The 17,122-nt window shown below is 38.2% G+C and overlaps 1 protein-coding gene across 1 annotated transcript; it reads right to left on the bottom strand.

The window, feature by feature from the left end:
* Positions 1–3,236: 3,236 nt before the first annotated feature.
* hibadhb (3-hydroxyisobutyrate dehydrogenase b) lies at positions 3,237–12,872 on the bottom strand. The gene is made up of 8 exons (XM_051957185.1): positions 12,750–12,872; positions 10,746–10,906; positions 10,547–10,656; positions 9,976–10,097; positions 4,760–4,893; positions 4,559–4,635; positions 4,307–4,463; positions 3,237–3,870 (listed from the first exon to the last, which is right to left on the bottom strand). The coding sequence occupies exons 1-8, from the start codon at positions 12,817–12,819 to the stop codon at positions 3,712–3,714; spliced, it is 990 nt and encodes a 329-aa protein (XP_051813145.1). The 5' UTR covers positions 12,820–12,872; the 3' UTR covers positions 3,237–3,711.
* Between the last annotated feature and the right edge of the window lie 4,250 nt (positions 12,873–17,122).

Genomic DNA, 17,122 nt, shown 5'->3' with positions numbered 1-17,122 from the left:
TGAAATTTTGCCCACATTTAACATCCTAATATTAAAGTATTTGTACTGAACTGGCTGCATTTGAGTAGCGATTTTACGCACAATTATTGCGCATGGCAGTTTTACAGAAAAATGATACATTTATCTATTATGGATACATTTAAATTGAATAGTATGGCAACAAACATGAATTAAATCCAACTCACCTTTGGCACAGCGATGTGTGAATGTAAGCACAAGCTCTGTGTCCACAAAATACTAGAAATATGGCACATTTGGTTGTACTCGAGTTAGACGCGGCTGGAGGCCAAGGTCAAGTTGAAAGTTGCAGTCTAGCCAAATAGGAAGAGAAAACAGTGGTGAAAGCCGAAGAGGGGATTGCATCCACACATTCTATTGTTCTTTTTTTTTTCGGACAAGTAACTTCAATTTGTTCTCTTCCGTTTTTCAAACTAGAAGTTGGAATGAGAGACGAAAAAAAGAATCAAGTGGCAGGAAATGGTTCAAATGAAAGCTGGAGTAGAAATATTTTGTAATTTCAATATAGTTTAAAAACGGTGAATTATAGGAAACTGTCAAGTCTGCATGTTTCTATATATTTGGGCGTCTGTTTCTCGAGGCAAAACTCGGCTAGAAAGAGTCTTACAGTGGGGCAAATATCTAAACATTCTACATGTACATGCAGCAAAATAAAGCGTTTATTTGGCACTAAGCATTCAGAAGCAGAAAGAGTGTTGTGATAGACTAAAGAGGCGAATACGATCGTGAGGGATAAAAAAAACGGTTTTAACTTTCAGAATTCATTTTACTTCGTTTTTTTAAACCGAGACCACAGACACGGAGGAATGTATACCAGCTAAATTTGAGCACCTTTTTATTTTTAATAGAGTTTTCCCACCTTTTGAGGCTGTAAATCTTTATGGCCCAAGTTCATAGCTTGTAGGCAGAAGTGAGCAGTCTACATTTCAGGAAAAGAAGGGGAAAAAAACAGCATAATGTTTTTTTAATCGGTTCATGTCAGATTTTTCGGTTTTTATGGCATTGTCATGATAAACGACCTTATATCTGCTTTTTATTTAACGCTACATTTTAAACAGAGAAAAAAAAAAAACGCATGCTTTCTTAGATTTCAAAAGCGGCCGAGGTACAATAAGTGAGTGCTGCCTCGACAGGAATCATCTGAGCCTCGTTGTTCACACGTTAGAGGGCGAGTCACTTTTTAAACCGAATATAGCAGCTGGTAGAAAGTGTTGCAGGAACAGTTGATCCAGTTTAAACGAAACAAGATTAATAATTGATTATAGTTTTAAAATTAACGATACAGAAGAATTTCATTTTTGTTTAAAAAAACATGCACACAGACACACACATTAAGGTCATATCTGCGTAGAAACAAACTGAATATTGTTATATTTGTGCTATTTTGTCTGAAAATAAAAACGATGATGAAATGATTATTACTGACAGTGACACGGATGAATTAAATCTTTAATTATCAATTAAAGATTGAGGAATTTAAATGGAAGTCAAATCGCAGTTGACATCAATTTACAACTAAAATGATACAATTTGCGTAAAAGTGATAAAATGTCATCTAAAATTAGCCATTTTGTAATTATTAAACGTTGACCTCTTGAAGCAGGACGACTAAACAGGCTAAAGCTTTTTTTTAAAATAAAATAAAAGAACAGTTGATATTGTTTATCTTCAACAGTAAAAAGAAAAGAAAAAGCAGAGCTTGGATTCTACTTTAGTTGTTTTTACGATACTGGACAAATCTCGAAAAACTAAGCCTCAATTAAAACACAGATATTAATGCTACAAATCTATACTCTAGTGGTAAGATGTTAAAGTTTGTGCAACAGCTTTGAATTAAATTTAGTACAAGAAAAAAAGCAGAGAAAGCATGCGCATCCCCCCCCCCCCCCCCCCCCCCAACAGCGCAGTCAAACTTGGCACAACCTGGAAACGTGCGTAAATCTTCAGGCAGATGCCGAAACTGTGCTGCTGTAACATTCTATTCTTCCAGATATGCACAAATTGGAAGTTATATGATGTTTGAAGCTAAAAACACGAGCATGCTGCTGAATGTGCAGCTTATTAAAGCTAAGTCGAACCGGAGGAATGACGCTGCAGCAGCAGATGATGTCAGGCTGTCACGGTGTGCTGCAGGCCCGGAGACCAAAGTGCTGCTCTGTTTGCAGCACCTATCAAGCAGATGACAACATAGCTCTTAGTCTGCAGTGCTTAATGGACTTTTTATGGGTTTGTCTTATGATCGCATGACCTATGGCACCTTGGCCCTTTACTGGTTCTTGGCAAACTAGATCAGAAACATGCCGCCCTGGCTCGTCTGGCGAAAGAGAGAAGAGACGCAGATCCCCAAATGAAGGAGCATGCAGCAACGTTGTTCCATACGAAGAGAAAGACATAAGAACAAAAATGAAATTCTTCTTTAGTTTGGAACGATTAGGTGCAGTTTTGGCCCCCACATGCGTGTCTCTGCAGCGTCCCGCCACTGCATCTCGCCCTGCAGCCAAACTCCAAAAAGCAGATGTCTGCTCAACATTTTATCGTGACTACTGAATCGGTGAGACACACGACGCAAACTGAACATTTGGGAGCTATTTAACCTGCTAGAGCGCGGAGTCATGGAGTGAAAATTGCGCAGTGAGCGTCCAAAGAGGCTCTGCAGAATGAATTTAGAATTTAAATTGGCATTTTCATGAGAAAATGAGTATTTCTGTGTGTCTAAAGTTTGGCTGTATTTAAGTGCAACTTTGTGGATGTTGCATGTTTAATGTTTTCAGCTTTGTAGCTCATCTCAACCTATACATCAAGAAAATAAGCTTTAAAAGGTGCAACTACAAGTTATAGAAAATATGCAACTTTATGTGTTGCATTTTTGGTAAGTGAGGCCGTGTAACTCAGCCAAACTTGTATGTTAAGAAAAAAAGTATTTAAGGTAGATGTACAAAAGTTTCAGAAAATATGCAATTTTGTGAAGTGCATTTTTGGTTATGGAAGGTGTGTAGCTCACATCAACGTCTATAAACACTATAACAACAGAGATCCAAAGGTTGGTTGCTTAAGCTCATCCCAACCTTTATAACCATTATTGTAACAAAAATAAGCATTTCAATAGCAGCAGATACTAAAAGACATAAGCATCCAGCTGTTTTCGAATTGTACCCTAACATGTAAGGTAACATTCAAATGAAAACTGAGTAAATGATGGGACTAATTATCCACAAAGCTTAAGACAGCACAACTTGTCTTTATTTTCTAACAGTATATGATATGACACTCAAAGTAACAGTTCTGATGTCAAGAGAAATAACCCCTGTGAACACAAAACAAACCTGGCAACATAAAGAAATGATCACAAACAAAAAGATAAATATGGAGACTAAACCGTACTTGCATTTGTTTCGCCTTGACAGACCATGAGTCTACTAATCTTTTGGATCCACCGCATACCTGACAATTCACTTGCTTCTAAAGCTGAGGAGTGTTTTATTATAAAAAGGCTCTATCACACAGGAGGCATGATTGCAAACAAGAGTGAAGTTTTCACATAATCTGTCACAACAGAGTCGAGGCTCTCGGGGCTTCATGTCTTTCAGAACTTTGAAAAGAAAACATAAAAGTCCTTGTGGCGAAATGCACCCTAACTACGCTATGTTAGTCCTGTGCAGGGCCGAGGCTGTGGACGGGGTGGGGACTGACATTTTACTGTCCCTCCTCCTCACGCAGGAACTGGAATACGGAGGAGAAATCTTTAGCGGCGTAACCGCGTGCACACATCATACGGTAGATCTGATGGGCTAAGGAGCCGAGAGGCACCGGAGTCTTTGTGTTGGTCGCTGTGTTCTGTGCGAGGCCCAAGTCCTGAAAAAGAAAAGCAAACATGCATTAGAAAAACCGACGGAGCTGAAAATTGAATTTTGAAACCACTGCTCCACACGCACCGCAGAGAATTTTCTCTACGTTGTAATATATGGCCTGATCCCGTTTACAGAGGAATGTAATGTGCTGCTGAATACTTAGCTGGATTATTTTAGGTGTTATGACCCAGATAGAAACTCTTTTGTAACATTATCCCTGAAGTCCCTGTTACATGTGCAACATAAGACACAGGAATGACTAAATTATGATAAACCAGAGGGAGGAAAACACACTATATGCTAAAATAGTACTGCTTTGGTTGCAGAAATAATGTGGCTACTGGCAATAAATGATTCCTCTACATTACTTATAGGAAAACATAGTCATAACATATGCCTTTTCCACCTCATATGTCATATTATAAGGCTTAGAAACTGACCTTCGCCATCAGCTGGGTGCCAAATCCTCCCTGGTAGTTATTTCCAGAGGGCACGCCCTCCATAACCCCTGGCACTGGGTTGTAGGTGTCACTAGACCAACACCGGCCTGAACTCATGTTCAGGATTTTGGCCAAAAGTTTGGGATCCAGACCAAGTCTGTAAATGAAAGTGAATTTGAAAATTATACTGCAGCTGCACAGTCATGATTTACTATCAATTCCATGTTATTCCAACCAAGAATTTGTTTTTACCTGATTCCCAAGTTCATTGTCTCTGAAGTGCCGATCATTCCAATGGCTAAAAGCATGTTGTTGCAGATCTTAGCAGCCTGTAATGAAATGGTAACACATTAGCATTTGAAAAACAGATTTTTTAAACAATTTTAAAGCTGATTTTGTCGAGTAAGAAGAATTTTTGCAAAAATAAAGAAAGAAGAAACCATCTGTTCACACCTGTCCAGTTCCAACTTGACCGCAGTACACCACATTAGCTCCCATGCAGCTGAGCAGTTCTTTGGCTGCAGTAAATTCCTCCTCTGCCCCTCCGACCATGAAAGTCAGTTTAGCCGAACTGGCAGCTCCCACACCTCAAAAAGGGAAATCATGCTTATATATGATTGTTGACGTGTATGGTGTTAGTATAATGAGTAAAAATGAAGTTGGCAGATGGAAAATTGAAAATAAACACACCATAATCATAGCAGCCTGAAAAAGTAGTTGGATTAGCAGCTACTATTCTTTATGGTACATGCTCATTATAGTGAGGAAAGGTTTTTTTTTTCCCCCCATTCAGAATCTTTGGGGCACACAAAACAAGACAAAAGGTTCCATGAAAACTCTTCAAGAAGTGTTTTTACAATCATTCTGACTTCCCCATGTTCTCTTGAATGACAAAAGCTTTCATTTAAACATCCAGATGCAGGACAACCACAATATTTTAGTGAGATACAACAGGGATATTATGAAATAAACTGTTAAATATCTTGGTTGTATGCTGATCTCTATTTCTCAAAAAGCTAAAAAAAAAAAAGAAGGCGCACACACACACACTTTCTCACACTATAAAACTGCAGCTACATTGTATAAAATACATTTGTGGACATGTCGTATTGACATAAATTAATGTAAAAATGTGTGTTTCTGTCAGTAGTTTTGAGCTACTGTGACCTCTCTGTATATATATATTTTAGATAATGCAGAAACACAAAGCTACAAAGTCATGCAAATGAGGAACAGAAGGTCACATGTGAGGTGAAATACATGTAAAGCAAAAAACACAACGTAAAGCATATAGAATAAAGTTTGCAAACTAAAAGTGATGCCCAATAAATGAGCAACAGTTGCAGCTATTCCAGTATTCAAAGCAAGTTTAACCAACATTCTCCCAGCGTTAGAAGAAGTCTGGCCTTTGCTGTGATTTAGGAACAGCTGTTTCTGGATCTATTTGTACGAATGACAACGCATTCATGTTCATACGGGGTTAAAATCTTGGCAACCTACAATAACCAGGTGCGAGCCACATGGGTGCCATGAAATTAACAAACCAACCAGTCTTATAATTAATCCTAAAGTTACAGGAAGCCAATGGAGGAGGGCAGAGATGGATGTAACACGTTTCCCCCTCCCTAATCCTTCTGAGCAGTCTGCCTGAAGCAGTTTGAATTAACTGGAATCTAGAAAGACTTGTGCTGGGAGTTACAAGAGTCAAGCTGAGAAACAAGAAAAGCAAGGACAAAGGCTTCAAAATTCACCCTAAAGAGGCAAAATGTTCCAAGTTGTAAACTGCTAATTTAACAACTGTGTGAACGTATCAAAGCAGACCATCGAAATCTCAACATTCCAAAACAGGGCTGCAACAAAACATTATTTCTTTTGTCTGGTATTTTCCCTAATAATCGATTGTTTGGTCTATAAAATGTCAGGAAACGGTGAAAAATGTTGATCAGTGTTTCCCAAAAGAAAAATGATATCCTAAAATGTATTTTACTGTCCACAACCTAAAGACAATCAGCTTACTGTCATGGGAGAGGAAATAAACTAGAAAATATTCACAATTAAGAAGCTACAATCAGAGGATTTAGACTTTTTCTCCGGCGGCATGGATCAGAGGGTAGAGTGGGCGTCTGGTAACTGGAAGGTTGCCGGTTCGATCCTCGGCCTGTCGAGGTGTCCCTGAGCAAGACACCTAACCCCTAATTGCTCCTGATGGGTCGTGGTTAGCACCTTGCATGGCAGCTTCCGCCATCAGTGTGTGAATGGGTGAATGTGACGCATCATGTAAAGCGCTTTGGATAAAAGCGCTATATAAATACAACCATTTACCATTAAACTGACGAGTCGACCATCAAAGCAGTTGGTGATTATTTTAATGGTTGATAACTAAATGATAAATCTGCTGACTGTTGCGGCTGTAAGTTCAAATATAACAAGTTGCAGTGTGGGAACAGATAACTTAAAGTTCTCATTAAGTTCACAGACATGCAGTCTGAGATCCAAAACTGTCTTCAAAATAACAGAAAACGGCATAATGCGGGGAATAAAGTTTAAATTTAAGATTGTACATCCATATGTAGTTCAGTAATTAACTACATATGGGGCTGAGTATTTGCATTTTTCTAACACCTCACAATTGCAGACATTTGATAATTTGGATTGAAAACAGTCAAACTATGTCATACAATATACTCAGTGAAGCACAAAAAAAAAATCAAGACCTGTGCAAAAATATTCATTCTATACTTCAAAAGCAGACAATGGTACATACATGTATCTCCGAGGGGAAAATCATGGCTAATCTATAATGTTTAAAACGCACACTTGTGTTAAAATACCTAAGATGCCAGAACTGGTGTGGATATTCAGTGAAACCTTTCCTGTCAGCTATGTAACTGCAAAGTGATGCATCTGAAGCGACAAATCAAACTTAAGTCCCATTGTGTAAAATGTAAGACAACTGACTAAATGTGTAGCATTTTAAAAAAAAACTCGACCAAGAATCTGCTTTGTCGTTTCTCATCAGAGACATTCCAAATTGAATCGCACTCTTGGAGAATGCCTGCGTATAATTCCAGTCTGAGGAATAATGACAGGCTGCCGTTATCTCAACAGGTTCTCACACTTGTCTCACCCTAAGAAGCAACTTTAAGACACATGCTGACTCAATTACATCCTCTTTTCCATGTGTGCTTTTATGTTTCAGCTTTAACCACACTGCCACTGTACTTCTTTTGATTCCCCCCCACCGACAACTGGAGATGTTCAAACGGTTTCATTTAGGAGCTACAGCCTGGTGAGTGACGTGCCGTTTCAAAGTATGACATCCAGTTCAGTTTGTGTCGGTTAAACTGCCGCCGCCACACACAGAAGTTCAAGGCGGACGGCAGAGCGACTTTAATCCATGTGCACTACCACGGGACGGAAGCATATAAATCACTACTAATCTTTAGAACCAGACCATAAAATGGACCAACTTCAACTCAAAGAAAGTGGCTGTCTTGACGTTGACGAGGCCAAGTTCAAACAGAACTGTGTCTGTGTGTGGACCCCCAAGAAAACAAGAGAGCAGCTAGAAAGGATGGCAGAAGCATCTTCTTTATAGCTAAATGCTGTTGATTCTCTTTATAAACGGTACACCGAACCTGCCAGATTAAAAAATATAAAGTGGCAGTTTCCATCCGAATCTGTCCAAACGCGTAATATATGCAGTGAAGACTTTGAAGGAATTTATTAACCAAAGATTTATGAGAGAAGATTACCGTCATCAATTCAGTATCCAAGCACATGTGAAACATGGACACAATCTCTCCTCCTGTTCCTGAGTTATGGCGATAAATAACGACCAGAAAAGTGCTTTTGAAGAACATTATAGTGTCACGGTAAAGTTGACCTTTGACATTGGAGATATTAAATGTCATCACTTTGACTGAGTGTTTCATTAGACATTTGTGTGCAGTTTTGTCAAATTTAGTGAAAGAACACTTGAAACATGTTTCATCAGGTCACAGTGACCTTAATTTGACTCACAGGATGCAAACTTTGGGTATAAGCCAGTCTTTTCATGCAGGTTTCTACTCTTCTTAAATGTGTGATACCATTTTATAATAAATTTTCACTATGGGAGACAAAAACATCAACATCTGAGCAGCAACGTGTATGTTGAAAACGCTCAAGATTTGGCAGTCCTACTTTTTATATTCTTTGCATTAGCCATTTAATGACAGTGTTAGCCTCCTTGCATGCAAAAATTACGATAAAAACAATTCCCCCATCGCTATTTTGCAACAGCACGATAGCTGCACCCTGGGCTGAACACCATCTAATACACTTTTGATTTTTTCAAAGTAGTATAAACAAGCCACATTATGTTTTCACCCAAAGAGCAGAATAGTAACAAGAAGTTTTACCAAATTTGGACCGCCCGGCGACAAAGATGACCCCTGTGACCTTGAAAATGAGGTCATGGCCACCAAATGCGAACTTGACCTGTGTCTTATTATGGTACACCTGTGTACCAAATATGGTGAGGCTACATCAATATTTTATGGAGTTATCGTGTGGAAACCAAAGTGTTACAGACAAACAAGCAAGCAAGCAAGGCCATGCAGCTGAAAATAATACCTTCCGGAAAACGCAGTTTTTCCGGGCGGTAATAATGAGGTGCAGTCAGACCATTCTCCAGCACTGACATAGTACAGTAGTAATATCTGTCTGCCTATGTGAGACTGGAGTAACCTTTGACCACAAAATCTAACCAGGTTATCCAAGTTTTCAACCAGATTTAAAGAAATTCCTGAAATGAAATCAAGAGATGTTGTGTTCATGAGATCCTAAGGACATAATGCTTCTTGTGATGACTGTTGCCAGCATGAAGGCAGAAAAACACAAATAAATATACAAAACATGCAAATGAACTCAAAAGAAACAATCAAAAGAGTTTCAAAGCCACTGTTCCAACAGAATGCTAAAATGCGATGCACACTGCAGGGACACAAGCTGCTGATATGGTTTTTAGTGACTCAGACTTACTGACATTGATTATCCATCAGCAGTGTTGGAAACCTAAAATGCAAATTTGCTTGAAGCCGTTTGTGAGAAAAGTCTGACCTCATGATAAGCATATTATTGGAGATATCTGCTGCTAACCTTTCAGCATTTCAGAATAAGGTTACATGTGTGTGCTTGAACTGCTGAAGATGTTTTCTGAATTCGCTTCTGGCAAACAGAGGAATGGCTGTTTGATAAACAAAACCATGAAGTAAATAAATACTTGCACAGATAAGTTATTTTCACAAACAGAGTCCTGGGATTATAAATTCAGTTGATAGGGCTATAAACACTCAAACCTGTTTATATAAATGAGTGTGGACAAAATATTAGAAACACCACTTTGTGTAACGGAAGCACACAGATTACATGATGTTGAACCAACATACTGCTACACACAAGGAAAAACTAAGCATTCCATTAGAAGTGTTTGCCACACAGTCAAAACTTCTTTAAATGTTTTTGCCTTTCCATGCGGATAGCCAACAAGTTCATTTCTAGCAGAACTTGGCTTTTCGGTTACCTTAGTTTAATGGCTTATGTTAAACTTACCTGATTACTGCTGACTGGGTGCATGCAAATTGGAATGTGCACACCCAAGATGCGATCAAAAGTGTACAACTTACCTCCTGATACAGGGGCATCCATAAAGACGGCCCCCATCTTCTCAGCAGCAGCTGCCATCTCTTTTGAAACAGCTGGATCAATGGTGCTGGAGTCGATGAGCAGCGAGCCTTTCTTTACCTTTCTGTTGAGGAAAGAAGAGTTTAGTTAAATCCGAGATGAGCATGTAACATTATAACACACATATTCAAAGAGAGGGCTGCACAGTGGGTTGGGTGGTGAGCACTGTCACCTTGCAGCTAGAAGATCTCCGGTTTCTATCCCAGCCTGGGATCTTTCTGCATGGAGTTTGCATGTTCTCCCCTGTGCAGTGTGGGTTTTCACCAGATTCTCCAGCTTCCTCCCACAGTCCAAAAACATGCTGAGGTTAATTGATAACTCTAAATTGTCCGTAGGTATCAATGTGAGTGCTTGTTTGTCTCCATGTGTAGCCCTGTGACAGACTAGTGACCTGTCCATGGTATCCCCTGCCTTCCCTCTAAGTCAGCTGGGATAGACTCAAGCCCCCCGCGACCCTAACGAGGATTAAGTGATGTATAGATGATGGATATTCAAAGACAAACCAAAACGCACTTGAGAATGCCGTTGGGTCCAGTGTACACATCCACGACATTAGGACTAGAGGGAAGCATGGTGATGATACGGTCGGCCTTGTCTGCTACCTCAGCAGGATTATCCACAATCTGAGAAAGCAGGAAAAAAATCATCACAATGTTAGAAAAACTGTCAAAAAAAGTACACTTTAAAATATAAATCACGTGTAATGCATTACCTGAGCTCCCAGCTCTTGCACTTCCTTGCAGGACTCTGGGAACACATCTGTAGCAATGACTGGGTATCCGTGCTTCAGCAGGTTCTTTGCCATTGGGTTGCCCATGTTTCCCAGACCGACAAACCCCACCTGCGTCTTCGAGGCCATAGACCTAGTGGAGACTACAACATATACGGCAAGTGAATGAACAAGACACATTATCCATACATATTATACATTCCTGGAGACATTGTATAAATTTAAATATCCTTAGATTGTGTTTAGATTGGAATTAAACACAGAAATCCTCACTCAGCAGTGCCATGTAAAGTTCATTGGGATTTAGAGCCAGTGTATTCGCCCTTCACTATCAAAGTCATCTGATATATTGATGTCAGACCTGTGTTAATGCTTACTTAAGCATACCTTGATAAAAGGTCGTCCTTACTTGACCTACAGAAACTTATTTCAATGTTCAAAGGCACAAGTCAAATAAATTACTTCCAATCTTGGAATATATTTTCTTGGTAGTGACAAAAAACATAAACTGTATATTAGCCTGTGGGAGTATATTAGTATTGTTTGTTTGTCCAGACTAAAACCATTCTATGCAACCTGAAAGTATATCCATGTACTTTTTCCACTCAGTGGTTTCATTTTTGGCCTATAATATGTCAGAAAATTGTAAAAAAAAAAATGAATGTCTTGTTTCAACAATCCAAAGATATTCAATTTATTGTGGCAGAGGAGCAAATAAACCGGAAAATATTCACATTCAACAAACTGGAATCAGTGAATATAGACACTGCTAGGTTGTTAAAATGTCAAGATATGGTGAAAAAAAAACCCCAAGATGACATCCTTCAACATCTCATTTGTCCACAACCCAAATATATACAGTTTACTCTCCTACAGGAGTAAAGACACCAAAAAATATTCACATTTAGGAAGCTGGAAATAGAGAATTTAGATTTTTTTTTTCTGAGGAAATATGTGCTATTTGGTCTTTAAAAAGCTGCAAAAAAATTAAGACAAAAAGCCCAAAATGACATTTACAAATGTCTCATTTTGTCCACAACACAAATACAGTCCAGAATCCAGAAAATATATACAATTTAAGAAGCTGGAATAAGAGAATTTAGACTTTTTTTTCTGAAGAAATTGTGCAGTTTGGTTGTTAAAATGTCAATGAAAAAAGCCCAAGGTGACATCTTTTAATGTCTCATTTCATCCATACCCCAAAGACAAGCAGTTTACTCTCCTAAAGCGAGAGCTAATTTAGACTTTTTTCTAAAGATATAGTGCTGTTTGGTCTTTAAAATGTTGAAAAATTACATCCATAAATGTCATTTTGCCCACAACCTAAATACAGTCAGTTTACTTTAACAAGGGAGTAAAGAAAACAGAAAATATATAAAATCTAAGAAGCTAGAATCAGACAGCTGTCTTTTTTGTCTAATAAAACTCAAACCGACTAATGGATTACCTAAATAGTTTACAATTCATCCTGAAGTTGTCAACTAATGAGTAAATCAGTTGACAGTTGCAGCTCGACCTGTAACAGAGCCTGCAGGAGAGCATTTTATTCGTATTTCTACATTTCACTCACAGAAACTCATGTAAACGTTGCTACCAAAATGCTACAAACAGCCACCCCCTGTTTCTACAATGTTCAGGTGACAGACATTACATAATGAGCCTGAAATAAAGAGACGGGGAACAGTAGGACACAGGACCAAATGAACTACTGCAGTCGAGACCCACTGGACGTTAAAACAAACAACTCTGTGCCCATACGGCGTGTAAACTTCAACAGAAAACCTCCCTCAAAGCAGTAAATAGTTAAGTGGACCCCGTGCAGAAGCAGCTGAAGCCAGTGTGGCGAAAATGAACTCAAACTTCTCTGCCAGCACTTAAAATAAAAACAGTGTTTTTGTCGTGTCACAAACAGATTTCCAGCAACAACTTGAGCTTGTGGAGTGAACACAGCAGCTCCAAAGACACCGTGTCAGCGTGTTTCCTTACCAAGTGCAAAGTCAACATGCCTGCAACACCTTCCCACTAGATACCGAGACCCTCTCAACGCAGCAGCCATGCTTCTTTCCTCTTGACCTTACGTATGACGTAGCAGGACGTACATTAATGACGGCCACTCCGCCAATCAGTGAACAGACATGTGCAGCACGGCCTCCCAGTTTCAGCCAATCAGCTGCAGGGGAGGGCCTGAACGCTCTCTACTTCCGTATGTTCATGTGTTTCTCCAGCAGGTTTCCCTTAAAAGTCTAACTGGGATTATTATAGAAATTGGTGGAAGAGATATTTGCTTCAGTAAACGTAGAGTGTAAAAATATTTCATTGTCAGTGAAAAAAAAGAAAAAAGAAAAAAAGATAAGCGAAACTTTATTGTTCTTTCACCAGGGACTTGTACAAATTGTAACAGATGGATACAGATGAGGAATCAAATTAGCAGGACAAAAATTACAAAAGTATATTATGTATGTATGTATGTATGTATGTATTACATTTTTCCTCAAGAAACTGCATTATTTAGTCTTTAAAATCTTTGAAAATGGTAAAAAAAAAAAAAAAAGAGACTAAGATGAGATCCATAAATGTGTCATTTTGTCCACCACACAAACACAGTCAAGAAACCAGAAAATAAATAAAATTTAGGAAGCTGGAATTGGAAAGCTTTGCCCCTTTTTGTCTTTTAAACCAACTCAAACTCATTAATGGATTATATAAATAGTTGACAATTCATCTAGAAGTTGCCAACTAATAAATTTATTGACTAATATTTGCAGCTCTACCCACAACAGAGCTTGCAGGAAGGAATTTTTAGGGGATTTTATTCTTATTTTCAAGTAAATTTGGGCTATAATTCTAAAGAAACTGCACTTTTTGCTCTTTCAAATGTTGGAAAATGGTGAAAAAAGCCTAAAATGACATCCATTAATGTTTCATGTTTTCCACAACCCAAAGGTATTCAGTTTACTGTCATAGAAAAGGAGGGAAATCAGAAAACATTCCATTTTAAGAAACCGGAGTTAAAGAACTTTGACTTGTTTTGTCTTATAAAATGAATCAATCTATGATTCATTTATCAAATAGCTGGCAAAAAAATTAATAGGTGTCAAATAATGGGTTGCATCTCTACCTAAAACAGAGCTTGCAGGAGGGAAATAACAGGACATTTATTCAAATTTTTAACCATTAATTATAGTATGTTTTACACTGTATTGTGCATTTAGTATAGTGTTCTATTTTCTTATTTATTGGGATTGTGGTGGTTGTGGTCACTTTACTCTTTCTATTCTATTCTATTCTATTCTATATAAAAACAATGTACAAGGAATGATAGCATATTAAGTAAACCATAAAAACTCTTGTCATCTTATTTAGTCACTATTATGTATACTTTAACGTGTATGTATAGCACTGTTTCATGAAGCGTATAGTAAGAGCTTACTCAGGTAACCTTAAACTATCCCTGTCATGCTGCTATAGGCCTAGACTGTTGGGAGACTTCCCATAATGCACTGAACACGTCTCCTTTACTGTCCTCTTTCTCTTTCCATATAATTATATATGCCATGATTGCATGCCACTAACCTACATTTTCTTTCTATAGTAGTTTGTGTTTAGTCTTCTCTGCAGGTATCTCTGGATGTGGAGCTGCATGTTTCTCATCTCCAGTCACTGGCCTCCCTGACCTCCAAAGTGTTTATTATTCTCATATGCATTCCTGCAAAAGGACATTTTTTTTCTCTTCCCACTGTTGCTAAGTGCTTGAGTAAAGGGAATTCAGAGGATTTGTTTGCATTTCTAGCGTTTCTCTGAGGAAAATTTGTTCAACTTAATATGTGAAGTTCCTTGAGGAGTGGTGCTATATGAAATGAATTAATGCCTGATACAATTCTGATTATTCGTAATTAAGTAGTTTAATACCCAATGCTTGGACTCCCACTTGACTGAAAGGCCTTTGATTATGCTTTCCATATGTCCAGTTTAATTAGTGGTCTAGTACTTGTGACATATAAATAGTCAGACAGTTCTATGGGTGACACATTATTTCAGATCATACAGCTGAAGTTCTGGAATAAATAGTGACGTATAATGTACGATATTCTCAGTGAAATGTGGTGAAGCAGGAGCATAGGTTAAGGAAAAGAACTCTGAACTCCAAGCAGTTTCTGAGTTTCTTTTTTTTCTCTTGTCACGTTTTTATTCACTGTGGGCTCATTTTTCACTGCAATATAAAGCCCTAGACCTCTATGGAAACAGCACAACCATTGCTAGAAGTAAAAGGACCTAAAAAGAGTCTTCTGTAAAATATCATGCCATCATAATACTTTAAATCATAAAAAAGCAAAAGTTGAATTTCTTTGATTACTTCCTTAAAAAGATCTTAATCTTATTCAGCATGCATATACGTTTTTCAAGCCACCACAGGTGCTCCAAGTACTTAAAAAGAAATGGTGGCCCTACATACTGTAGATAATTTATGACTTACAGTTTTACAGCCTCTGCAACTAGTTACTTAAACTACTCTGCACATTAACTCTAGAAACATAATTCATCACGCTAAATGCATTTTCCAACAACTTGCTGACAGGTTGCTCCTCTGGTTACTGTTTTTGAGTCAAGCAGCATGAATTTTATTGCTCAAGTACACAGAGCAAAAGCATAAAACAAAGGGTATATTCTTTTCTGACGTAGAGAAAAAGTTAAAATTTAATTTCTTCTTGCCTTGGTTGGAAAAGAGCATGATGTAATCGGTTGTGTACAAAACCTTTTGAAGCTGTTCATGTGGTGGATGAATTCTCAACCAACTGAGTTAATCCACAGCCTGTTCAAATGTGGCTTTAAAAGACAATGACCACACAGTGTGACCAGCACACAGACACTCCTTTGACCATAAAAGCCCACCTTAAAATGGAGCTTTCTTAAAAAGACACAATGCCACAGATGACAGGAAAAAGAGACAAATGAAATATCATGGCATGTCTGTAGTAGTTGAATGTTAACAACTCCACTAGTTGTTGTCTAAGAAGTGTTTCAGAAAGCCCTGAATGTCTGACAATGTGATGCTGCTCACAAAAATGTCAGCCAACTTGGACAAACCCTTCAGGAAAAATGGGACAACATTCCACAAGCAGCAGTGACCACCTCATTAACTTTCTGCAGCTGTGTCGCGATGCAAAAGGGGAACACACTTGTTATTGACTTCTGATTTCTGGTCTATGACTCCTCTCTCAATCTGCCTTTTACCCTTACCAGTGTAGCTGTACTTGATTGTTTCATGATGTCCATTCAGTTATAGAGATGCGGTGTGTTCAAACAACAAATACTCATTTCCCGATAATAAAAAGAATAGATAGAATTTAATGAAAAAAAAAAATACAGGCTGCATTTATAAGATGTGTAATATTCCCTACCAAGATATAGTTAAACAGAAGTATAGCGTGCATAAAGTCCAATTATTTAAAAAGGGGTTTAGTCTGTTGGTCGACAACTACTTATGCAATTAATTTTTGAAAAGAAGCAAATGCAAGAAAACACTCACAGTGTTTTTAAAGGTTCCATATTGTGCCCATTTTTAGCAAATAACGCAAGTCTTGCATGTTTCCGCAATGCGTCCTTTAATATTTTTATAAAAATATTCGAAAGGCGGTTCATTTATCCATGAGTGTATAACTCCTGGTTTTAGTGCGACTGTTTCACTCTGAAAACTCATTAGCTGCAACTGTTCCCACCCACTTCAGGAAAAAGACTCTCTCTGTAACTGCAATTGAGAGTGCAGACCTTTAATCACTTCTAACTTTCTCTCTAAATGATCATTCTATAAGGAAATACAGCCAAATCAAGATCTCAGTCATTGTTTTTCACTCACGTGCATGGTGAGTTTGTCAGGTGACGCTGTGGTTATTGAACCAAGACAGCATCATCTTGGAGATGACTCTTAAGCTAATGGCAATGCTAGCCACTCTAAGAAATTTCCTGATGTTGTTTTTACAACATCAGGAATGATAGTTAATCCAGTGGATCTTCAGTTACTCAGATGCTGGGAGTGCATGGGCACTCTTGTGTTCACTCTTGGAGCCAACAACAGAACATTTGATGTGATTAGCTCATGGCTGAGACATTTTAGAGTTATCAGAAGCAATTCTGGAAAGTAAATATACCTGGTGGACAGTGAGATAGTCGCTCATTCTAAATTTTAACACTTGGACAATGGAAAGTTTAGATGACTATGGGTTAGTTACTGTTGGTGTGAGGTAGCGCCTGGATTGAAAGTCTTACTCACTTGTAAACCTGGAAGGCTAACTAGTAATAGAAGGGCCTTGAGAAATGGCAGAATTAGACATCTTCATATCACAATAGCTATGTAATTATTT

The sequence above is a fragment of the Acanthochromis polyacanthus genome, chromosome 12, assembly GCF_021347895.1.
Source record: "Acanthochromis polyacanthus isolate Apoly-LR-REF ecotype Palm Island chromosome 12, KAUST_Apoly_ChrSc, whole genome shotgun sequence".
In the NCBI taxonomy this organism is placed as follows: domain Eukaryota; kingdom Metazoa; phylum Chordata; class Actinopteri; family Pomacentridae; genus Acanthochromis; species Acanthochromis polyacanthus.
The sequence above is the reverse complement of the archived record's forward strand: the minus strand, read 5'-3'. Positions and strand labels throughout refer to the sequence as shown.

What these genes read in the sequence shown, in the direction of transcription:
- hibadhb (XM_051957185.1), bottom strand. Translation starts at nt 12,819, where the DNA reads ATGGCTGCTGCGTTGAGAGGGTCTCGGTATCTAGTGGGAAGGTGTTGC. An exon ending in GCATGTTGACTTTGCACTTG is followed by an intron (nt 10,907 to 12,749) that starts GTAAGGAAACAC and finishes TATATGTTGTAG; the next exon opens with TCTCCACTAGGTCTATGGCC. An exon ending in ACAATGAACTTGGGAATCAG is followed by an intron (nt 4,464 to 4,558) that starts GTAAAAACAAAT and finishes TTTCATTTACAG; the next exon opens with ACTTGGTCTGGATCCCAAAC.